This window comes from Tachysurus vachellii, chromosome 2 (assembly GCF_030014155.1).
Source record: "Tachysurus vachellii isolate PV-2020 chromosome 2, HZAU_Pvac_v1, whole genome shotgun sequence".
Classification (NCBI taxonomy): domain Eukaryota; kingdom Metazoa; phylum Chordata; class Actinopteri; order Siluriformes; family Bagridae; genus Tachysurus; species Tachysurus vachellii.
This window is the reverse complement of record NC_083461.1, coordinates 23,474,941-23,499,483: the sequence shown is the minus strand read 5'-3', so window position 1 is coordinate 23,499,483 and position 24,543 is coordinate 23,474,941. Positions and strand designations below refer to the sequence as shown.

The 24,543-nt window shown below is 40.0% G+C and overlaps 4 protein-coding genes across 6 annotated transcripts in view; 1 reads left to right on the top strand and 3 right to left on the bottom strand.

Moving 5' to 3' along the window:
• Positions 1-414: 414 nt before the first annotated feature.
• Positions 415-5,704, bottom strand: dcxr (dicarbonyl/L-xylulose reductase). The gene is made up of 9 exons (XM_060863894.1): positions 5,638-5,704; positions 5,497-5,550; positions 5,278-5,375; positions 3,439-3,593; positions 3,305-3,347; positions 3,112-3,211; positions 2,342-2,406; positions 1,107-1,224; positions 415-820 (listed from the first exon to the last, which is right to left on the bottom strand). The coding sequence occupies exons 2-9, from the start codon at positions 5,546-5,548 to the stop codon at positions 717-719; spliced, it is 735 nt and encodes a 244-aa protein (XP_060719877.1). The 5' UTR covers positions 5,549-5,550; positions 5,638-5,704; the 3' UTR covers positions 415-716.
• On the top strand, positions 4,765-24,218 carry sgca (sarcoglycan, alpha). Of its 3 annotated transcripts, none has more exons than XM_060863890.1 (11): positions 4,768-5,018; positions 17,442-17,567; positions 17,812-17,966; positions 18,042-18,111; positions 19,136-19,334; positions 19,499-19,661; positions 21,179-21,384; positions 21,492-21,518; positions 21,907-22,092; positions 22,467-22,493; positions 22,702-24,218. In XM_060863890.1, exons 1-11 carry the CDS (start codon positions 4,856-4,858, stop codon positions 22,706-22,708), a joined length of 1,329 nt encoding a protein of 442 aa, XP_060719873.1. In that variant the 5' UTR covers positions 4,768-4,855; the 3' UTR covers positions 22,709-24,218. The 3 variants fall into 3 exon arrangements, with proteins under 3 accessions (XP_060719874.1, XP_060719873.1, XP_060719875.1); XM_060863892.1 differs by lacking the exon at positions 4,768-5,018 and adding an exon at positions 16,039-17,174; XM_060863891.1 differs by lacking the exon at positions 22,702-24,218 and having other exon boundaries at positions 4,765-5,018; positions 22,467-22,497.
• rfng (RFNG O-fucosylpeptide 3-beta-N-acetylglucosaminyltransferase) lies at positions 7,024-15,704 on the bottom strand. The gene is made up of 9 exons (XM_060863893.1): positions 15,456-15,704; positions 13,710-14,150; positions 11,857-11,905; positions 11,622-11,724; positions 10,062-10,215; positions 9,700-9,785; positions 8,889-9,054; positions 8,427-8,512; positions 7,024-8,300 (listed from the first exon to the last, which is right to left on the bottom strand). The coding sequence occupies exons 2-9, from the start codon at positions 14,088-14,090 to the stop codon at positions 8,234-8,236; spliced, it is 1,092 nt and encodes a 363-aa protein (XP_060719876.1). The 5' UTR covers positions 14,091-14,150; positions 15,456-15,704; the 3' UTR covers positions 7,024-8,233.
• col1a1b (collagen, type I, alpha 1b) overlaps positions 23,165-24,543 on the bottom strand; it is a 19,104-nt gene continuing 17,725 nt past the window's right edge. The window contains exon 51 of the mRNA XM_060863886.1: positions 23,165-24,529. Within this exon, the coding sequence (XP_060719869.1) occupies positions 24,383-24,529 (147 nt within the window). The 3' untranslated portion in view covers positions 23,165-24,382. The remainder of the gene's footprint in view (positions 24,530-24,543) is intronic.

The following is a 24,543-nucleotide window of genomic DNA, read 5'->3' as shown; positions in this document are numbered from 1 at the left end:
TTAGCATTGTCCTGAATTTCCATATCACTGGCCAAATCCAAACGATTTTGATCAATGGAATGAATGGAATGTGGTGACAGGCTTTCACTCTTAACTCTGACGCTTCATTCATTGTCAGTGATTTGAATTAAGGGTCAGATGTCGGAGCGTCGCACCAATCGGGTCTCTCAATAACAAAATTCCAAGCGCATTCCATAACTCAATGGAAATGCCTTTTGACTTGTGTCCCATTCTGCCAATTGGAATCAGGTAGATGGGAAAAGTCGGGCGTCTTGGCCTGTGCTACTCAGGAAGGTTACAGGTTCCTCTTTTCTTTCTCACCACCTTCACCTCCGACTTGCTCATTAGCCGTCGATCTATAACGTTCATTATAAAAAGTGCTACACAAACAAAATGTAATAAAACAACACATACTAGTTTTAGTCCATTTATTTAATACTCGATGACTTTATGATCCTTCATTACAGTGTTATAGATTTTCACAGTTACTCAGTACAATAGAAAAATTAGCACCTCTGACCTCCCTATAATAGTTTGTCTTGGCAGTACATCATGAAGTATGAAGTTTATGCCCAAAAACTCGACTGTGAATTAATATCACGGGCCAAGAAGCTACAAAAACCATTTAATACACATGTGGAGTACACTGTAGTGCTGTTTATTTTCCCCTCAAGCTCCGTCAAATCTTCTGGAGATTTCCACAAAAGGACTCCGATTTAAGAGATCAGGAAGCCTCCGTCTATCGGCAGGAACGCTCCGTTAGTCATGGCACTCTTGTCACAGAGCAGAAACAGTATGGCGTGGACCACATCCTCCACTTCTGTAATAACAAAACAACATAAATTGCTAAATTATCTTAACAGATATTACGTATAACTGAAAATACTTATTTATAATAAATAATATATTTGCATATCTATATCTAGGTTCTACAGGTTCATGTAGTTATATACAAAACACTGGCCTATACATATATATATATATATATATATATATATATATATATATATATATATATATATATATATATATAAAATGATAGATAGATATATAGGCCAGTGTTTTGTATATAACTACATGAACCTGACCCAAGTCATATAACCCACCAGCAAATTTGCCCATCGGGATACGCGAGATCATGGCATTAGCTTTTACGGGGTCACTCCATCCTATTTTTGCCATGTCTGTCAACACCACAGTAGGGTTTACAGAATTCACTCTGATCTGCACAAATTGTATTATTAAAAAAAACAAGAATTTAGAAACACACACACTAATTACAGAAACCCAACAGTATCCCGCCTAATCTTTCACATTACAGCAGTAATACAGGTAAAAAACGTATTACTGGGTTAACTAAGGGATTTTACTGTTTTTAAACAAAGCCAGAAAATTTCCTTCTGCTTTGGGCTTGAGTCAGAACTGAACTACATTGTGATTAAATTTCCCACCTCACAGTGGTGATTAATGGCTCATATGAAAGCAAAAACATCTTTCTTTTTCTTTTCTTTTTACCTAACCTTCTCAGATTATATAGTATAATTTTATTGTGTGTCCTATTACAAAGAAACGAAGTATAAAATATATATATCCCCAACACTTTGGACATGCATGGTAGGTTGATTGGCATCTCTGTAAAATTGTCCGTAGTGTGTGAGTGAATGAGAGTGTGTGTGTGCCCTGCGATGGGTTGGCACTCCGTCCAGGGTGTATCCTGCCTTGATGCCCGATGATGCCTGAGATAGGCACAGGCTCCCCGTGACCCGAGGTAGTTCGGATAAGCGGTAGAAAATGAATGAATGAAAGTCTGTTATAAGATTAGTCAGGACACTTGGGTTTCTGTCCATTGAGCAGGAGATGGGACTATACTCTTTAAAAATAAAAAATAATACATAATACAAAAAATAATAATATACATACATACATACACACACACGCACATGTATATGTATAAATACACATGTGTAATATATATATATATATATATATATATATATATATATATATATATATATATATATATATATATATATATATATATATATATATATATATACACACACACACACACACACATGTTTGTTTATCCTGTTTTAAAATGTCCACTAAATCAGTTTCCTTTTCTCCATTGGAACAAACCGCCACCAATTTATAACAGCAAGCTAGACCATCACTAGGCTTGCTGTTGCGGGGAGAAAACTCATTTATTTAACCGACACTGGATTTACTGAGATCACACCTACACTCTATGAAATCAAAGCTTGCTGAGATGTTTGAGATGTTTTTCGCAGTGGAGTAACTGACGAGATGTGAGTGTATTAATGAGGTATCGGCGACTCACCTTGTACGGCGCCAGCTCCAGAGCCATCACTTTGGTCAGCATGTCCAGTGCTCCTTTGGTTGCACCTTAATGAACAGTGAACAAATATCCATGTCAGATAACAGTATATTCGGATATATTTTAAGTACGAGGCAACAGGAAGTGACAGGTTTAAAAGTAAAACGAATAAACCTATTATTTCATTTGAATTACGATCCTATTTCCTGTGCATGTAAACAACTGTTCCCTTTTCAGTTTTGTTTCAGTGTGCTGTTCCCTTTTCGTTTTGTTTCAGTGTGCGCTGTTCCCTATTCAGTTTTGTTTCAGTGTGCGCTGTTCCCTATTCAGTTTTGTTCTAGTGTGCTGTTCCCTTTCCGTTTTGTTTCAGTGTGAGCTGTTCCCTATTCAGTTTTGTTTCAGTGTGCGCTGTTCCCTTTTCGTTTTGGTATTAAATATGCTGAGTTGCTAGTGTATTAGACACACTAATATATTGCACCTAATAAAGTCACAAAATGTCCCAATAAACAAATCATAAATCAAGTAGAAGCCATAACACTCATAACACTGCACTATAAACTCCAACGAGAACAGACACTATAGATTAATAAAGATACAAAGTCCTAACTATATAGAAACCAGTTTTCAGGTCCAGCACCTGATCAGTGCGGAGTGTGAGGTGAAGCCTCCGGTTCTTCATTCTAGACTTCATTAAATCTGCTGTATTTCTATTATACATGTTTATATTTTATATTAAAATAATATAAAATTATTTTGACCTTTTTTTTACTCACAGTACACAGCATGGTCTTTAAAGGCACGTTGTGAAGCTTGGCTGGAGATGTTCACGATGGAGCCTCCACTTCCCCTTGCTTTCATTCCTTTGGCCACAATCTATATTTAAACACCAAGTACAGTCAAAATGCCATTTTTATGAGAAAGTATTGGTTCTGTTTTTTTTCTTTTCTTATTTTTCCACCCTCTTACTTGCGCAACATGTAGGGCTGCTTTCACGTTCACACCAAAAGACCTGCAATTACAGATCAAGCACGGTATGTCGAAAAGTGTGAGATTGTGGAATGGATATTTATATGTAAGTATGGAAGTGAAAATGTCTTTACACATCAAAGCTGTCCTGCGTGATCTCGAGGAAGGATTCCAGCATGGCGCAGCCTGCGTTGTTCACCAGCAGGTCGACAGGACCCACGTCTTTCAGTGCACGCTCAGTAGCATCCCAATCCGCCAAGTCCACACACACAGGCTTAATGGAAGAACACTGCAGATTTGGGGATGAGGAGAAGATGAAGGTATCAAAAATCAGTTAAAATATTAGAACAGGATTTACAAAGAGGTTTCCTGATGACTAGATAGATAGATATATAGACCAACAGAAAGATAGACAGACAGACAGATATATAGAAAGACAGACAGACAAACAGAATGATAGATAGATAGATAGATAGATAGATAGATAGATAGATAGATAGATAGATAGATAGATAGATAGATCGACAGAATGATAGACAGATATAAACAGGGCATAAATATATCTCCTATGTTTTTTATTTAAATGCGTACACTACCCTCTTTATTATTATTATTATTATTATTATTATAAAAAGATTTCCGGATCAGTTTTTACTGAAATAAAATATTACTAATTAGCAGGTTACTCCCTAGATTTTCATGTTTTTCGCCTACATGACATACCCAAACAAAAAGTGGTACAGCTCCCACATACTTTGACTCAGGGGTGTGCCTGGTCTCATTGGAAAGAAGACAATCTCAAGTTTCAGATACAAGTATCAGGGTGATTCTAGGCCTTACTGGCACAGAGTTACAGAGGCTAGAATGGAGGGTTTCATTTCCGCCCAAATCATTTTACTGTAAACTGACTAAAAAAAACACTACTGTAAACACATGTCAGGAGCTAAAGACAAACTCAAGGTCATAGCCACATGTCTTAGCTTTCACCAGAAAAAAATTGGTCAAAAGACTCAAAAATGGATTTTATATGAATTTTTTTCTACAGATATGTCTGTGCGTTTTTCATTTTTTGCCCATTTTTTGCCCCCAAATAAACCTTGTTTACAAGAGTAAACAAGAGTTTGAAAGGCCTATAACCTTTCAACCCCTTTGACTAGACCACTAGGCAGTAGTATCTGCTCAAAAAACACAGGAATTCTGTGTGTGCGCTCTAGGATTGCGCAATACAGCTCGAGAATTGCGTCATGACTGTTTTCACAGGGCTCTAGCTGGCAGCCCCCCCTTGCCAGATGGCCCGTGTCGCACCTCGTTGGAATCGTCTCCTTATTGGCAAAAGAGATATCAGGGTCCCGGATCATGAAATTGCTACTGGCTGGAACAAATGTCAAACAAACGGAGGGTGTTCCGAATAGAATTTAGAGACATCATTGGCTTCTAAGCTGTCTATCTCTGCCCTACGGGCACCTATTGGCTCATGTGAGGGCTTGTTTGATTCCTAAGAGTCTGGACTACAAATCTGACACCGAATTGTAGTTTTCTACAATTGAAATAATGGACGGAAGTGAACTACTGTTTACAGTTTTCGGTCAGAAATGTAATTATTGTGAGGCGAGCAAAGCGTTTTGGATTAAAAGGCTTAGATATTCTTGGGGATTTATGAAAAATATTTGTTTTGGAAAATATTACCCCAGTGAAGAAAGGGAAGAGTTTAAAGGTAAGTAAACAAACTGAACTAGCGCCGCCTAGTTCAGGTGACTATCAACTTGATTACATTTTTATGACTGCTATAAATCATATTATGCTTTGTGTGTGGGCTTAATAAAATCCTAAGAGTCTAAGCTTTCAAACAATATATAACATAACCGTGTATTTAGAGGATTTAATGCTTAAAAGTTACAATGAAATTGATGTAGCCTCATCTCCTAGCGGTGGTGTGCCGCGGCCGGCTCAGTGACCACTTAACAGGTTAGTACCTCGTGCACGAGCGTGTCCAGGTCGGCCTGTGTGCGTGTGACCGCTACAACTTCCGCGCCCCCGCGCGCTAAAGCCAGAGCTGTGGCTCGTCCTATTCCTGTCAGTGCGAGTCATTAAAGGGAATTAAAGCGTTTGTACACATGAAGGAAACGATTCAGTTTAGAAAACTCGTCGTCTGTATACATGTCCCTGTCTTTATAAGGGGAAAAAATAAGTACCCTTTCCGGCTCCCGTGACGAGCGCGCGCTTGCCGGTGAACGAGATCTCCATGGCTACGGGGAGACAATCAGGGGAAACCAGAAGTTAGCATGTTAGCATTTATTAGCTGTTTAAAAAGCATGAAAGTGTCTCGGATGTACCTTCTCCCTCGTGGCAGTGGATTTGAGCTGAGAGCAAGGCTTATGCAGAGGGGGAGGGTGGGGCGTTAGGAAGGGGGAGGGAGGAAGAAAACAGCGGGGTGGGGTGGGTCATGTCTAGGGGAAGTTCAAGGGTAACTTGAGGGTCAAAGTGCTTGTGCTTTTACAATGGACTAAATCACTGAAATTCACTCCAGGTTAAACATTTACTCGGATTTCTAACCAACCTGTTATCAGGGTTGCTCTTTTTTTGTGCGGTGAATATACACAAGGTTTTACGGTGATTGTCAGGTACTTGGGTTAATCAGCCATAACATTCATGCCTTTGTGTAGGTTCTACTTGTGCCACCATGTGATCCGACGAGTTAAGTGCCATGAAGTTGTGTTGTGGGATCTGGTACCAAGATGTTAGCAGCAGATCCTTCAATCCTGCACATCGCAAGGCGGGGGCATCTGCGGATCAGACTTATTTGTCCAGCACATCAAACAGATGTTTGATTGGGTTGATATTTTTGGAATTTGGAGGCCACATCAACACTTTGAACTCTAACACACATGAACTCTATCCACATGATGGATTTGATGATGATGATGTTGTTCATCAGACCAAACCACCATCTTCCATTGCTCCATGATCCAGTTCTGGGGTCAGCATGGACTTTATTGCAGCTACACTTCCCCATACACAGCAAGCTGTGGTGCACTGTGTGTCCTGCACTTTTATATCATAGTCAGCATTAATACTTTCAGTAGCTTTTCTGTGGGATCGGACCAGACATTCTAGCGTTCTCTAGCCCTGTGCATCAGCAAGACTTGGCTGCATATGACCCTGTTACTGATTAACCAGCTAGTTCCCTTAATGCCCTTTTGGTAGGTAAACCTTGTCTCTGATCCTTACACTTCCCACTTTTACCTGCTTCCAACACATCAACCGTGAGAACTGACTCAATGACTGAATCTCAATTCTATCCTTTACATATAGTTTATATCTTTAACTATATACAATAGATGAGCTACACTGTACGGCCAAACGTTCATGACACCCATCACACCTATAAGTGGTTCTTCTCCAAACAACAAAGGTGGAAGCATGCAGTTGTACAGAATGTCTTAGCTTCACAATTTCCCTTCACTGGAATTAAGAGGCCCAAACTAGTCTCGCATGACAATGCCCCTGTGCACAAAGCACAGCGCTCCATGAAGACAAGATATACCAACGTTGGAGTGAAAAATCTTGAGTGTCCTTCACAAAACCCTGACTCCTCGCCCAGCACAAACGAATGACACAAATCCCTACGGCCATGTCGGAATGCTCAGGTGTCCACAAACCTTTGGCCGTATAAATGTACACTAACTCATCCCCCCAAAAAACTGCAATACGTCGATAAATAAAGACTTAAAAAAATTCATCATGGTTTATTTACACGAGAAGAGACAGACAAGACAAAAGGCAAACAGCAGCAGTATATGGCAGCAGCTTGGCATTGCTTAATCCTCTTCTGTTCACACGTTTAAACATTGTTGTCATCACTAACTAAGAAAGTAAAATACCCCAGTCTTTTTTTTTTGGCAAGTTCACATGAATCACTGACCAGCAATGAAAAGCCATGTTTGTGCAGAAGCATTATTAAAAATGTAGAAAAAAATACATACATTTTGGCAGCTTTTTTGGAATATGTTAGTGTTAAGGCATCATTTAGTGCAACCATTATAATGCACAGTAGACATTTTTCTTTTTACCTTTAGGACAGCTGATGTGTATGAATCCGTACTTGGACTTAACCTTGCAAGTGACGACTCGATTCATTCGTGTTATCATCACAGTAAAAATCTACTTCAGATATCCTGTAGCTTTCATCTCCAGGCTTCCAGGAGCCCATGGATTAAAGTCCTGTCTAAACAGCAACCTATTCAAAAGGTCCTCGTGACTTCTATTTTTGTTTCTGAGTCATTCTGGAGGTGACACCAGACTCCCAAAGAGATTAAACTGATATTTCCTCTTGCATGGCATGCTTACAAGAACATCTAATTTCAGCAAATAAAAGCTTTGATCTGGCACGAATTAAAAAAAAAAGAAAAACAGATAGTGATAAGCTTGGGGGAAAATACTAAAAATGTTAATGTATATCCTCCTGAGACCCGTATGCTACTGTTGTGTACATTACAATTTCTACTGACTGTTTCTCTTAATTCATAGCTGATAACCATAAATTTAATCAGTGTTTTCAAGGAAGCAGTTTGGCAAAAGAATTATACCCAACAGTCCTCATACAAGGTTGGTACAATAAATATATATAGACAATGAAGTGTGATAAAATGTTATGTCCTCATATGAGGACAATCAGGTCTCAAGAGGATATTCTTTTGGCATTTCTCATACTCCTCAGACCTCCTCCTCATATATATATATATATATATATATATATATATATATATATATATATATATATATATATATATATATATAAAAAAAAACAACAATTGACAGGGTCATCAGCCTGGTAGTCAGATGTATTAATGCATGAAAGTTGCCTTTTGGGATCGAGAGTTCAGACAAGACCGGAGATATTTGCTTTGTCTCCAGAAGATTGCGTTGAGGTCAGCGATGACTGCTACGGTGACACCATTCAGTCTCAGGATAAAGTAAGCAGTGAACGGTTTTAAATCTGAAAAAGGGGGAAAAAATAATGTGCAAGTGATATGTAAATCAAGGAAGTAATGTTGATGCAAATTACGTCACACCGTTTGTTGATACAGTGAACATTCTTCTCAGTGAACTTGTAGAATGTTACCGTGAAGGGTCTTCGGTCAAGGAGAACGCTCCGGCAACAGGTATCACGTTCCTCCTGTTCTCGAAACCGCCGTAGCTGAGGGTGACCTACGGAGGGGAGCAAACGCAACGTGAGCAGACCGTAAAAAGAAAACCACAGTGAAAGATTACACAGCTTTGTGTCGAGTTCTGCAAGGTCATGCAAGATAACGTTCATTTATGGAAGGAGAAAGAGATATATATAGTTCTGAGTATTGTATCTTTTACTACACAGTAAGGGGTGTGATAGCTGTAAGTCAATATACGTAAAGGTTAATGGAACACCGAGTGCCATTGTTATATACTGTAAGGGCCACATACTGTACGTCATTAATCTTCTAGCATTACTGTACTACTCTTGAAATCACCTCCTATCATACCTCATTCCCTCGAGCCTCTCTGTCGTGTGCGATTAATAAAAAAAAAAAAAAAAAGTAAGAGAGACCTGTTTGAGGATGTCCTCAGCAGGCATCCTCTGCAGGTTCTCCAGATGTGAGTGGAAGAGGTCGGTGTGTACCAGAGGAACCTCCAGCAGCGCCTCGATGATGTAACCGATCGTGCAGTCATCTGGGAGACGGATCTTCTCTGCTGTAGTGATGAAGTTCCCCAGACTGCAACAAAGAAACAACAGCGATGCTAATAATAACGCCTGAGCTCGCTAGCTTCTTAAATAGAAATGCCTGCTCGTTCATGGAGTTTGCGCAGAAGGTGAAAGAATCCATACAAGTGGGTGAGCCTGTGCCTGCTGTGGCCTGACAGGAGTGGAATCTGATGTGGTCTTCAGCTGAGCCTCAAACTGTGCATTCTGGCATGCAATTCTGCTCAGCTCTAACCTGTCTAATTGTCGTTCTTTGACCTCTCTCATCGACAAGGTGTTTCTTCCTGAAGAACTGTGGCACACTGGGTGTTTTGGTCTCACAGCATTCTGTATAGACTAGTTGTGCTTCAAAATCGCAGCAGTTTCTGAAATACCCAAACTAGCTGCCTGGCACTGACAACCATGCCACGGTTTACCGCATTCTGGTGTTACTTAACATTAACTGAAGCCATTGACCTTGCAGCTGTAAGATTTTGGTTTGCACTGTGCTCCTGCCACACGACTGACTGACAATGACACGAATGAGCATGTGTTCCTAATAAAGTGGCCAGTGAGTGTTTATACACATACAAAAATTTTCGTTTAGCAAATTCAGAATGGTGGAGGATATCATTAAAATGTGAAAGAATTTGAATTCGAACTCTATGTATTTGAGTACCTTGCCCATGGACTCATCTTGAGCGCAAGGCCTCGACTGATACAGAAACCAGCGCCTCCGGTAGCAAACCAGAACTTGACAGAGGTCTGGAAAAGAAAGCATATGAATGTTGACAATCGTTACTCATCAACTGCTCAATAACAGCACCTGTAGTGACGATTCTGACACCACGTTTCCCTCGATCCCACAGAAACAAACCTGTCTACTTGTTACCCAGTTACACCCAGTACATAAAAACAAATAAATCAATGAAATAATCCAACTCCTATTTGTCCTGTGCTTCAGTTCAGGCTAATTCACACAAATTTTAAGATTTGTGTGAATTGATTCAAAAGATCTGGAAGAGAGTTGGAATTCCTCACCGATCCATCGCTCCTGACCCTCTCGGGAGCCTCTATGGGGTGATCGAGACTCGGCCGGCCCAGGTACACATCCTGCGTGTGGGAATAGGTCGAGAGCAGCTGCAGCAGACTCGGCAGGATAACATAATTATCGTCGTCCACGTGACAGAACCATCTAGAACGCACAATAGAGGTTATATATACACAGTTATAAATTTTTTTTTTTACATCCAATAGGTGCAGTTTTGAACAGGCACAACGACCTCGGTGGGTCCTATGGATGGTCTAACTGCTCAGCGATATCCTGTCCTGGGGTCAGTTATTTTTAAATGTAGTTACTATTGATAAATAAAAAGCCTTTATCACATATGCCTTATCCCAGCTTGATAGGGAGTTGGGGTCTTATGCCCCTTTTCCACCGAGGCAGTTTGAGTGCTGGTTCGGAGCCTAATTTAAAACCAGTTCTTTCTTTTTCGACAGCCAAAGCACCGGCTCTGAACCAGGAAAAGTGGTTCTTAAGTAGCACCAAAACGTTGCTGGTCTAGACTTAACTCTAGACTCTAGTAACTTGTGTCAGGGGCTGTGGGCGGGGCTACTGTTAGCACGTTGATAATGTACATTAAGTATACTAATGTTTAATACACTTTTACTTTACTGCAATATGATCAATTATCAGCACACACAATAGTAGGTAGCTACATGATAAGACTAACTTTTTCTGTGTTAATGATAAAATAATATTATGTACTTTCTCGATTACAACCTCTGTTAATACAAATTACATGGATCTGCACGTACATGTTGGATTCGCCGCGTTTGGATGCTAATGTAGGTTCACAAAGCCATGAGCATTAACAGTAAAGCAACATCCACCATTGTTGATGTTGTGTTTGTGTTTGCCGCTGCTGCTCTAAAGTTGCTGTGTAACGTGACATGTATACAGTGACGTCAGACTCGGCTCTGTGAGAGCTCTCTAACCGGTGGAAAGGCAAACCGGTTCTTAGAAGGTTCGCCAGTGGAACCAACTTTGAACCAGCACCAGTGCTAGCTCTAAACCAGCACCCGGTACTTTTTGGTGGAAAAGGGGTAAGAGAGTACGTGACACAGCGCTCCTGGAGCAGTGAAGGTTAAGGACTCAGTGGTGGCAGATTGGTAGTGATTGGGCTGGAACCCCTGACTTTCTGCTCAGTAACCCTGAGCCTAAACTGCTGAGCCACCAGTGCACAGAACAAAGACACAAAAGAAGTACAGCTACAGAAATCGCACCCCACTGTTGTCGCATGGATTCAGTTGTTAAGCTTCTATAGTTCTAAGCCTATAATCAGACTTCTAAGTAACGGCAGAGGATAGTTCATTTTGAAAAGCTGTGCTTTACTATACAGCACGTTAAGTCCGTTCTATTCGCTTGGAGTGGTCTTAGTCCCAAAAAGTTTCCCAGTATCCATGAAGATCAGTATGTCTTGATGTCGACTCCAACTCTGTGCATCTTGTCCTGTTTTTATTTATACCCAGGACCAAGCTGCTACTCCAAGCTAACTCTGACACCGAATGTGTTTATTACGGTGATTCCAAAAACCCAACTTTTTTTGTGACTCGATGAACTTGTCGTACTCTACAGACATCTTGCAGCACAGCGCCTGGCGCGTGTGAGCGGCTGAGCAGTTGGTGTTGATGACGTTGCCTCCTTCGATGGAAGAATGAAATAAAAAGGGGAAAGAAAACACAGAGATGAGAGAGGAGTAAAAATCATGTCTTGTGCTGACTGGATTAATTGGGAGTTTAAAAAAAGCAGCTCCGTGTGCTTTTTGTACTTTACCTGCTTTCTTCTTCAGCTCTTTATCCTCACCATCGGTGAAGATGAATGTCTGAAAAAGTCAGAACAATAGAGTTTAAAACACATGGGCTCCCATGCTGGAGCTACAAACGTTTGTCTTTCTCCCTCGCTCTGAACTCAGCAAAGTGTTACTAGCATTCCCAGCGGCATTCAACTCTAGCACCGGTTAAGCTACGGGTAAAAGACGCACATTATTAATCGGAGGTATCCACACCAGGGACCAGTGGTTCTGTGAAGCCGTAAACATGATGAATCCTAGCGTTGGCATCTTGAGCTATTGCCATCAGGGAGGATTAAAAAAAAAGGTTCGTACTCTAGGCATAATAGGTGCTTCACTTCATCGTTATGGGAACTTGAACGCTTAAACATTTTCCGCTCTTCTTACCGTGACATGACAAGCGAATCTGGACTTGTTCCAGGTGAATAAAGCCACTAAGATGAATTTTAGCCACTAAGCGCCCACATCCCCATTATTATTCATTGTTTATCGTTCATATTCCTCTTCGAATAGATCGTTTCGGTTCTAAACACCAAAGCTGGTGTTCGTGTGGGTGTGAAACCTGGCACTGGAGACTCCTTCCATTCCATAAACTTATCTTCCCAGAAAATGTCTCCGCATCAACAAAGAACGAGCACAGTAATATAAAACAGGTGGTTCTCTCTGCTTCTGGAAGGTTGGGACAGCACTTTGGTGCAACACTGAGATATCCAACATCAAATGTTAGACTGAACTCAAATGCTATCACATGCTAGACTGGTTGGTTGCGAATGTCTGAGCTAGGTTTCAGCATTAGTGTAATCGGTCTTCTCCGGAACAAAGCTCTTGTCCATGTTCTCCACAGAAAAACGATTGACCTGCACGCTGTTTCAAAGTAATTTGCCTGAACAAAAGCTTCTTTCAGAGTGCCTCATTTTGACACTTTTACACTCAACGTGATTCAGTTCCAGAAAATTAATTCTGTTATATAATCTTGGATGCTTCTAACGTCGAGAGCTTCTTTTGGATGAAAGCTGAAATTAAAGGATTTTTTAAAACCTGGATAGGTTCCTGTATGTGGCTTTATGCAGCTAAACTAATGCACCGACACTCTGAGACGGGGGAAAAATCTGTGAAAAGATCCTTTGTGTGATTTAACCGGGAGCCATAATCTGATTGCGAAACAGTTCTCTCTGGGTACTGCTGTTTCTCAACACTTAAGTCAATTTTATGTGGAGCCAAAGTAGAAATGAAGAATTTTCTTTGCCAACCCTGTTTGCTAACTAAGGACTGGCCGATTGTTGAGTCGTCATTTAGGTGATTATGAATAGCGTGTTCAGTCTGCAGTAAATCAACCAGGTCAAACTTTCAGACCTGGTGTGTTCAGTGCCTCAGCGTGTTCAGTGCCTCAGCTGGTGATTTGGACAAAAACAAACACAAAACCTTTTTCGCCGCCCGACTTTTGCTTTTTTTAAAACTTCCCAGTAGGCATGTTGCCAAAGCTTTGCTTCCTGTGCTCCCCTATGGCACTCCCTAACTGCACCTTTAAAACTGCTGGACTCATCGTGCTCCTGCCTCACAGCCCCCGTTAAGTCATTTTATTAATTCAAATGAACAACAGAACGTGTGTTTTGAAAGCCCAGTGTGCAGCAAATCAGGAAAGGCATGCAGGGATACAAAGAAAGGCAAAGGAATAACGTTTAGTTCCAAACAAACCTTTGTTCTAGACTCCTACTCTCGGCTCCTACCAGCTCATGGAAATGGAATGTCACGTTGCAGACTCCATGACTTTTGTAGGTTTTGTATGAACAGCTGACTAACTCTACCATGTTTAAAATGTTAGTCAAGTGTGTCCTACCTGCTCGCTGGATTCTGACACCCAGGTCTGAAAAAGCAGCTCCAGACGTGATTTGTGATACTTCCTGGTGGTTTTGACTGCAATAAAAATGTCTTTCATTGCTAAAGGCTCCTTGGCTCGTGAGCTGTGGAAGTCAGCACTGACTGAGTCTCTTTGGGATTTGTCACTGCTGGGCTTGGAGTTACTAGCACCTTTGTAGTGAGTGGTGTTTTCTCCCCTTGTAGGCCTGGTATGGGGCAGAGGTCGAGGCAGCTCGCCCTGCCGCTGTGGCGTTTGGAGGGTTGGGATCAACAGCAGCACGACAGCACAGAGGGCCGAACAGGCCAGGAAACAACACCTGTTCGTGCCGACCGGAGGCAAATGCATTCTTCCTGAGCTCATCCGCCTGGGCTCAGCCACCTCTCCTCTCCTACACCCATCTTCAGTGGAACGAGCTGCATTCTGCTCAAAACCGAATGGAGAAAAAAACAAAATGTTAAAAAAATGACTATAACAGAGAAGTATGACATCAAAAAACAGTAGCGTGTGCCATCCATGGGAGTGATTACTGGATTTCTGCTTCAACTGCTTACAGATGTGCACACTGGAAGCTGAACCAGCCAGGAGTTCTTATAAGCCAAGATATAGTGCCGCGTTCGTCTACAAGGCGACTAGGAAACACTACTCCTTAACCCCAGGTACGCAAGTGACATCAAACAACATGGCACATCTGGCCAAGAGCATTAAACAAAGTAGTTTAGTTTCGCTAACAAAAGATGGACATGGAGTTGTGCTTCTTTAGGTTTCTACCAGATCTCTTCTCAATAACTTATCTCGCCGTTGTTCTAAAAATGTTCCATGTTTGCCTTACACTCTGTATCTCAGATGTACGGCAGTACCTTTACTCCTGACCTCGTAGATATCTAAGCCGAGCTGAATCTCAACCATAAAGTGCAAGACGTCTACATTTTGGAATTTCATTGTTTATCAGCTCCACACCTTCTACACTAGAAGCTTGCTTTTTGGAGCAAATAGGCGGAGCTTTAATAGTTTCTCATTTGAATAAACCCCGCCCATTTTAAACGAAGCCCCACCTAAATGATCTTAGATATGGAAGGACCGACGAGACGCTTATCTAAACATAAACAAGCAATTCTGGACAGGAACTCGGTTTTCACTTAATACATCTTCCAACCTATTTATTGTATTTTTTTAAGAATCATGTTCTACATATTTATAGTTATTTATAGAATAAAGCAATAATACTCTACTAAATATACCAAATAAACTCCATGCTAGCATACAACCCTGACATTCTGGGTAGAATATTGCAGAAGAAAATAAATTATAGAAGAAATACATTATTATTATTATTATTATTATTATTATTATTATTTTAATTAATTACGTTTTAATAAGAGTCTCAGTTTAATGTTGAGCAACACATTTCATCAACAGAGCAAAAAAAAAACACAAAACACCTCACTGTCCGTTTTTGGGTTCAATCCTAAATCAATATGTAGTGCACTAGATATAGAGCGTAACCCCTCTAGTATGTACCCTACGGAGTGCACTAAAATAGGGAGAATGGATCGATTTGGGATTCAGCCAAAGTCAATAATCCTTTTCACTCCACAGACCTTCTTGTCGCTTAAACCAGCTAGCAGCTAGCTTATATTTATAAACCATATGTAGACTGACCAGGTCAAAGTGAAGGAGAGGAAAAAAACCAGATATAAATAAATTCCTGAAAAGAGTGAAACTTACCGCGAAACAGTATGTATGTAGGAGCAGTTTTCTTCCTCAGGTCTGTCTTCATCCTGGCGAAATAAAAACACTTGGAGAAGTGAAAGAAACCAGTAAACTTACTGTTTTTTGTCCGCACCAAGCCGTGAGAACAAACTTATATCTTTAACTTCAATTCACGCATCACCGAATAAACCCCTCAAGAGCTACACAAAGTCCGGGATTCATCTTTGTGGCTGTTAAATGCCCTCTGTGTCGTGTAGATCAACAGTGCGCCTTTACTAGATAGTAGCGGTAATACATTTACCGACTCTTTATTTACCGTATTTACTTCAAACACGACCTGTAGAACCAGTAGGCGGGACAAACAGACAGTGTCAATCATTCGATGCATCAGCCAATCGTGTAAGACTAAATTTAGAATCAGGGTCAAGGCTAACATCAATATACTACAAATATAATATTAATGTTAATATTCATTATTATGTAGTATTCTACAAATAGAAGAGGATATTTATTTATTATTTTTTTATAACTGAGCTGAAAATAAATACTTATAAATAAAATACATACTCATTAATTATCATAAATAATTGATGGAAGCTTGAGGTGGGCTTAAATGCAGGTAGAAGCAGAATGATCATATTCAGTCATATTAAAATGTAAGTAAATCAAATGAAACACATGAAAGTAATGTTGCAAGTTCTTTCATGTGAGTTGTTTTATCTTTAATGCTATCTATAAAAACTTCATCTTTTTATCCAGCACCATAAACCCTACAAACACTAGGTTTCAAATAGAAGCAGCGCCGGCAGGGGGCGGTGACGTACACTTTACCTATATTTGATGGTAAAATGTAGTATAGAAAAAAAATGACATGATTTCCACTCGTTTTTGATAAGCTATAATAGCCACTGTGAACATAACAAATATACAGCAAAAACAAATCACACTTAGAAAGAGAATAGATGCATTTTTACCTTTGGTGGGTTTTGGTGGGATAATACCTTCAAATTTTAGAAGCTTATGAACAAGCATCATGGATGCACTGTTTACACTTTATTAGCTTTAATTCCAGTTATATAGCAGCTGTGGGGTATTTTTAAACTAGCTGATCCTTCAGCATGAGTATTTGTTAGTGTTTGTTTTAGTTGACATTAAAAAAATTACTATTATTATTTTTTTTTACCAATAATCATATAGCAGCATTTTTAAACTCAGTTGTCACTCAAAATAGATAATTCGTGTATCAACTGAAAGATATAGGTAACTTTACGGAGATTAACATTTGTTAAAGGGCTGATAGACTGAACATAGTGCTAGAAATTGCATCGTTGTTCATCTATAGTAAGGATTTTATCCTGGTCAAGGTCATAGTGGATCCAGAGTGTTTCCCAGGAACTCTGGGATATTCCATCCTCTCTGCCTGATAAATAAATTTCAGATGAAATATAGAATTCACCCAAAGTCACTTTCAGGCACTGTGTCTGTCTACTTCGTAAGACCAAAGGGTGCAGTTCCAATTATGGAATAAAATAGAGCACACACACATACACACACACACACACACACACACACACACACACACACACACACACTCTGGTATGGCTTTATGGATGATGCAAAAATAGCCTCTCTTTTAGACTCAATGGGGATGCCACTGTCTAGTCCATCTGCTCTTGTCAGTCACATTTCAAAACAAGATGGCAGACAGAGGGAACTGGGTTTTAACACTCTCAGGCAAGTATTTGGACTTTTTTTTAATTATGGCCATGTGAAATGTTTGATTTCGCCTTATTCACAAACTGTATAAATGTCTTACCTAGACGTCTGTTCGACTGACGAATGAAGTCCAGCTTGAGACTGGCAAAGAGAGAGAGAGAGAAAGAGAGAGAGAGAGAGAGAGAGAGAGAATGGACCTTTCATCTTGTGCTTGTATAAGCTTTAACCTAAAACATTCCGTCCAGTGAATAAACGTAAATAAAGCATCATTTCATCTCTCCGCAGTATGTACAACTTTCTTGCTGGTGGTCCAAGCGGACATCTTAGTGCACGCCCCAGTGGGCCAACTGTTTGTGTATGAACTAGAGAGAGAAATCTACCAGAATGAGTTTGAACCCTTCCACCACTATGGTAAGCTGCATTGGGAAATATAACATAATCGGCTGAATTTATTCTATTAATATTTCCACACTAGCTAACATTAACCAGCTAGTGATACTGTTTGCTTTGGATCGCATCTTAATTTGAATACGAAGCCAAATCCCACCCAACACCTTTCAGTGGGGCTTACAGAATTTCCAGGAGGATTGTTGGAACATCACATATCTATAAGTTCCTGCCTGTATCCCTACATGGTCTCCCTCTGTGTAACCAGGACGTATGCATAATGACCCCTTGATGTTCAAGTGCAACAAGCAGCAGTTTCCAGACCTGCCCCACTGGCTGCGCTTCACACAACGTCATCTGTACGACAAAGGCTTCCTATACGGCACACCGCTGCCCCAGGACCTGGGCAAGAACATCATAGAGGTATGAAAACTTCAACTGAACAAAATGTTGAATTCACTATTTTATATTACTGATGCCTGTCTTCTTTTTCCACAGATTTATGTGACAAATAAACGAAGTTATGATACTGTAAAGGACCGTCTTATTATAAATGTCGGGCCTGCAGGTAAAAAAACTAAAACCCACACATCTATTGTAAAAGGGGATAGAAAGTCTGTGGATTCATTCATTCATTCATTCATTTTCTACCGCTTATCCGTACTACTCGGGTCACGGGGAGCCTGTGCCTATCTCAGGCTTCATCGGGCATCAAGGCAGGATACACCCTGGACAGAGTGCCAACCCATTGCAGGGCACACACACTCTCATTCACTCACACACTACGGACAATTTTTCCAGAGATGCCAATCAACCTACCATGCATTTCTTTGGACCGGTGGAGGAAACCGGAGTACCTGGAGGAAACCCCCGAGGCACGGGGAGAACATGCAAACTCCACACACACAAGGCGGAGGCAGGAATCGAACCCCCAACCCTGGAGGTGTGAGGCAAACGTGCTAACCACTAAGCCACCCTGCCCCCCAAAGTCTGTGGAGTTTGTGGAAAATACATTTTCTTTATTACATTATCAAATACATTACATCTTTAAAAACATTAAAAAACATAAATGCTCAACAGAAATATAATAAAAAAACATAAATGTCAGGTGAGCAAAATAAAGCATTCATAAATATGGCCTTTAAATAAAATAACCAAACCCTTCCGCTTTCCGAACCGGACCGATCTATTCTGACGTCCTATTCGTGGTTGGAGCTTCTCACTGCTGATGAAAATGAGTCACATGGACAGTCTGGAGTTCCGTGAGATTACTGTGGATGATACCACTGAGAAACCATGGCGTGTAGTTTTGGACTGTACTCGATACAAAGCCACAGACAGATTTCATGTTAAGACTAAAATGAATTTCCCCACATAGTAAACAGTTATAGAAAGTTATATGGAATTTAATTTTATAATCACACTCACTTTTGAGTCTGGTTCCTCTGAAGGTTCCTTCCTCATATCATTTTTTCTCATCACCATCATCGCCTCAGGCTTACTCATTAAGGATAAATCCAAATTTCTATCCTAAAATCCAAATTATACAAATAAAATTCAATTGAATTGAAATGAATTGTTTTTGCTTCCAGTTAAACGGATGCCTTACCAGGCTGAATTCTTCATCGGTCTGAGAGAGATTGAGAAGGTCTTACCGCATGACATTAAGGAAGAGATAAAGCAGGACATCCAGATGATCTGGGGAACAGATCGGCTCGAATATGTGAACATCACCTCTGCTCTGGACCGTGGTGGACGTGTCCCTCTGCCTCTGCCAGGACACTATGAGGGGTGAATTGTTTAAAAATATCAAATTCTCAAACAATTATTGCTCTCGCTCGAATAGGTCATGGTTTCTATAGTAACAGTTCATTCGTAAAGACCTTTATGGAAGACAATCTACATCGTCATCAAGGCTCACTATGTGTAAAGGTGTATGTGTTTGTGTGTGTTAGTGTATATGTGAAGCTGGGGTCAGATCAACCCTATTCCACATGTCTGCTGAGGCTGCAGACAGCAGATCATCGGCGAGAGTGTGAGGCTGGAGGGAAGATCAGCGGAGATTGCAGTTCTTGCAGTATCCCTGCTAACTGTGTGACCTGGTGTAAGTCAGCTCTGGTAAGTCTTTACACCATCACAGATGCCCCTTTTCCACCAAGGCAGTTTAGAGTGCTGGTTCGGAGCCAGAGCCTAATTTGGAACCAGTTCTTTCTTTTTCGACAGCCTAAGCACCGGCTCTGAACCAGGAAAAGTGGTTCTTAAGTAGCACCAAAACGTTGCTGGTCTACACTTAAGAACCGCTTGTGGGCGGGGCTACTGTTAGCACGTTTGATAATGTACATTAAGTATACTAATGTTTAATACACTTTTACTTTACCGCGATATGATACATTATCAGCACACATGATAGTAAGTAGCTACATGCTAAGGCTAACTTTTTTCTGTGTTAATGATAAAATAACGTTATGTACTTTCTCGATAACAACCTCCGTTTATACAGATTACATGGAGCTGCACGTATTCGTTGGATTCGCTACGTTTGGATGCTAATGTAGGTTCACAAAGCCATGAGCATTAACAGTAAAGCAACATCTGCCAATGTTGATGTGTTTGTGTTTGCCGCTGCTGCGCTAAAGTTGCTGGGACACGTGACACGTATACAGTGACGTCAGACTCGGCCCTGTGACGGCTCTCTAGCCGATGGAAAGGCAAATCGGTTCTTAGAAGGTTCGCCAGTGGAACCAATTTTGAACCAGCACCCGGTTCTTTTTGGTGGGGAATAAGTGTGAGCAGAGATCTCTGAAAAACAGGTTAAGATTATGTATCACTGATATCACTGAAGTCGTCACAGTTTAAGTGTAAAATCCCAGGATTATGTGGTCGGTTTTGAGCCCGGTGTATGAACGCTTATGTGTAGCTTGTGAAAGAGTGAACAGTGAAAGTAAAGATTATGGAAATTTTCTGTGAAGGTTTAGAAGGCATATTTCCGTAAGACTCGTATATTTGAGTTACGTGGCAGTGCCATGGGCTGTGATGCCGTCTCACTGATCCAGGGTCCTCGGTTCTGTCCTGGAATCACATTACTGTTTGTGTGAGTCTCTGTATGTCTGTAGGTTTCTTCATGTCTGCTTGGATTTCTCTGGTTTCCTCTGGATTCTCCAGATGGCTATGTTAAAAATGGCTCCTGTCTGTCTGTCTGTCTGTGTGACTGAATGTCTGTCTGTCTGTCTGTCTGTGTACAGTATCTGTGTCTGTCTGTATATTTATCTGTATGTGTGTTTGTCTGTGTCTGTGTGTTTATGTTTATATATATATATATATATATATATATAAAACACAGACAAACACACACATACAGATAAATATACAGACATATATATGTGTGTGTGTGTGTGTGTGTTTCTCGCTGTGTGCATGTGTGTGTGTCTATGTGTTCTGGTGTTCCACCCAGGTTGCATTCCCACCTCCAGTAGTCTTATGATCTATAAAAGTCAAATACGACAGAAATGTTCCTGAATGAAGTCAGAGTGAAATGCTGAGTTCTGTACTCAAGGCTACTGTTTATACTCTTCAACATCACAAGCGCAATCATACACACATACACACACTCAAAGTCATTCCTTTATTTTCCTCAGATTAATTCCTCCATGCCTGCTCCTCCTCCGGCACCGACCGTAGGTTCAGGAATTCTGGCCTGGGGTGGAGAGTTTATCCCACCTGCTTCTCCACCTGAGAGAGACTTTATCCCTGACTACATTGTTACAGTTATTGTGCCCTTCGTTCTTGCCATCCTCCTCTGCCTCCTTCTAGCTTACGTGATGTGCTGCAGGAGAGAAGGAGTGTAAGTTCTTTTCATTCCTGACCTGTAAAATACTTCTGAAATAAACAACGTTTCTGAGTTTACACAGACTTAATATTCCACTGCTCTGTTTTTTTTCCTTTTTCCAGTCAGAAACGGGATGCCATGACTCCAGAGTATGTACACAACATGACGTTATTAGTTTTCATTATACAACCACTGTCCGCTTTATTAGGAACACCTTCACATTAAAAAAGACAAACACGATACAGATACAGGTCAAGAGCTACACTTAATGTTCATGAAGAAAGAGTCTGATCATAGTGAGCCATTGCCATATAATTGGCTGATTAGATAACTTCATGGATGTTTTGACGAGTTCAAAAGTTATGTCAGTATTTACTCGGATTCAGAGCAGGTGCTTGAGCTGATTTTATCAGTTGTTTATCCAGTTATCAGTTTCTTGTGTTATTGTTATTCTTCACGTTTCTTTTTCTCTTCCCTTCCATATTTCTTCTCCTTCTTTTTCTTTTCTCACATCCCTCTGTAATCTGTAACGCTCAGGCTCCAGCTTTATCATCACCACACCATCCATGATAACAGCAGTGAGCTGAGGACCATGGCAGGAAGCCGCAGTAGTGTGCCACAGCCCCTGTCTACATTGCCTATGTTCAACACCCGAACCGGGGATAGGGCACCTCCGGAGTATCCCTCAGACAGCGTCCATATCCCACTAATCATGGCCCAGCAGTAAGTGTTTACTGAATTTTTGAATATTTGTGCTGTTTTAAATGAAAGTGTAACTCACCCATGTGACAGCAGAGGGCACTCTCAAGAGAAATAACCATAACCTTGGTAATTAACCAAAACTGCCTTAGATGTAGATGATCCCATTTTAATTTTTATTATTCTTATCTTCAAATTTAAGGGAATTTTTCAAATTTTTCAGTTTGCTCTTTTTTCTTTTTATCAATTCTGCTCAAGCATCTGAATGACCTCTGATGGAGGAAATGTGCAACACAGTGGAACCTTCCTTACCTTTTGTGATCCATAAATTTTCAGATTTAATATTTATTGGAACGTCTCTCTCTTTTTCTTCTTTTTCTTCTTCTATTTTTCTACAGGGAGCCTAATGTTGACACACTGCCCAGGTAATCCATATCTCTCTTCTTCTTCTTCTTCTTCTTCTTCTTTTTAATATTATTATTATTGTTGTTGTTGTTGTTGTTGTTGTTGTTGTTATTATTATTATTATTATTTTTTTTTAAACTTTCATTTAATTTCATTTCAAATCTTTCACTTAATGAATGATCCAGTTGTATAACTATAAATATAAAGCTCTTTTTTCTGCTTTCTTAGGAAATGAAAATCTGGCTCTTGGGAACTGAATGAAGGATCACAATTTGCTGGAGTTTTTTTTTTCTGCTTGCTCTGATTTTATTCCTCTGCCATTATAGAAAAGTTGCAATACCATGTGGATTTAAGTGCACCAAGTGCCTCTTTTAAAAGTTTCTATTTCTAATATTTGAAATCTATATGTATATATATATATATATATATATATATATATATATATATATATATATATATATATATATATATTTCTTATATTTATATAGGAAAATATATGAATAGATACCTGTAGAATGTGCCTTTTTTATAATTCCCATGACAAAAACATGTCCTACGTCCACCCAAATGTGCAAATATATCAGTCAGTCCAGTAAACCAAATATTATTCAGCTAAATGAATCTAAGCAGTAAAGATTAAGCTTAATTTTCTAGGAAGGCGATGGCAAGAAGATGACATGCCGAACATTCCTTTGACCACTTTGAACATGCTTTATTTCAGCATCCAAAATAATTAAAAACATCTCGAAATATTATACATGTACAAAATAAGTACAGATCCTCTGTTTGGAACCATTAAAGTGTCTGGTTGTGGTTTTCTTTCTGTGCCACCTTATTTAACGAAAAAAAAAACAAAAAGAAGGAAAAAACGCAATTGAAGTGGAAAAAGAAAAACAATTGACAGTCGGGAGGCCATGTGCAGACACAAATAAAGATTTTCCCAAAGATTACGGGGAACCTGGGAATCAAATGTCCGGCAATCGGTCCACTTACTTCATTCACCTACATTGAACAATCGCATTCAGCTTTTATTTTTTCTTCAGCCAACAATATAATGAGAGAAGAAATTGCATCATAATGACAACAAGATGAAATAGCACCAAACAGGTCCCATAAAGCACAAGAGACAGAAATAATTAAAAAAAGAAAATCATTTTCTGTTCTTTGGGTCAAACACATATACACCACAGTTAGGACCTGGAGATTAAAGTAGCACCGTTTCACAAATGTTACTAGTGGTATTATTTTGTTTATGCACTTTTTTTGGGTGGTTATAACCTGCCTTAGTGTCCCCCAAACACCCATAGGTAACATGATTTGGTTGTCCTGAGGTAGCCATTACAATTTTGAGCCTAGAGCCTGTGTGACACAGTGATGGGACGCTGACATCTTTTCCTCTTTGGCTGGAAGAACAAGACATTGTCTTAATTGTCATTTTTCAGATTTATTCAACACCAGAAAATGGTACATTAGAACTTGTGTTTTTTTTCATTGTCCTTCTGCAGTGGAAAAAATAAAAATAAAAAACGGCAAAAAAGTCATTCTCATGCCCTTAGGGTTGTTTGCTCATTTGTGGAATCTTTGGGGAAGTAGGAGGGGGGTGATCTTACACTTTAGTTTAAGTACAGGTATATATTATTTTCTTGTTGCCAAATGACTCACAAAAAATCTCTCTAAGTGTCCATGATGTTGACGCTGATTGGCAATAGTGGTCCTCAAAATTATTTTCTTAAAAAAAAAGAAAAGCAGAACGTCTCGAGATCACAACAAGCATCGTCCTCAAGGATGTTAAAGTGTAAGCACGTGGACTGATTGCAGCCGAATGGGGTTTTTTTAATGCATAGAAAAAGATTTGGAGATGATTGCTAGAAACAAAACAACAACATTTTTAATGTCCAGATTTATCTTTTTACAAGAAGCAGACTGGGCCAACTTCTATGCCGAATTCCTGATTGGGAGCACCAATGTCCATAGGAGCAATGTCAATGATGGGAAGACGAGTTGTTTTCGTTGTTTTGTATTCGATGACTGTCTTGCCCCAAGTGCCAGTGTGCGACTGTGGAGACAGGA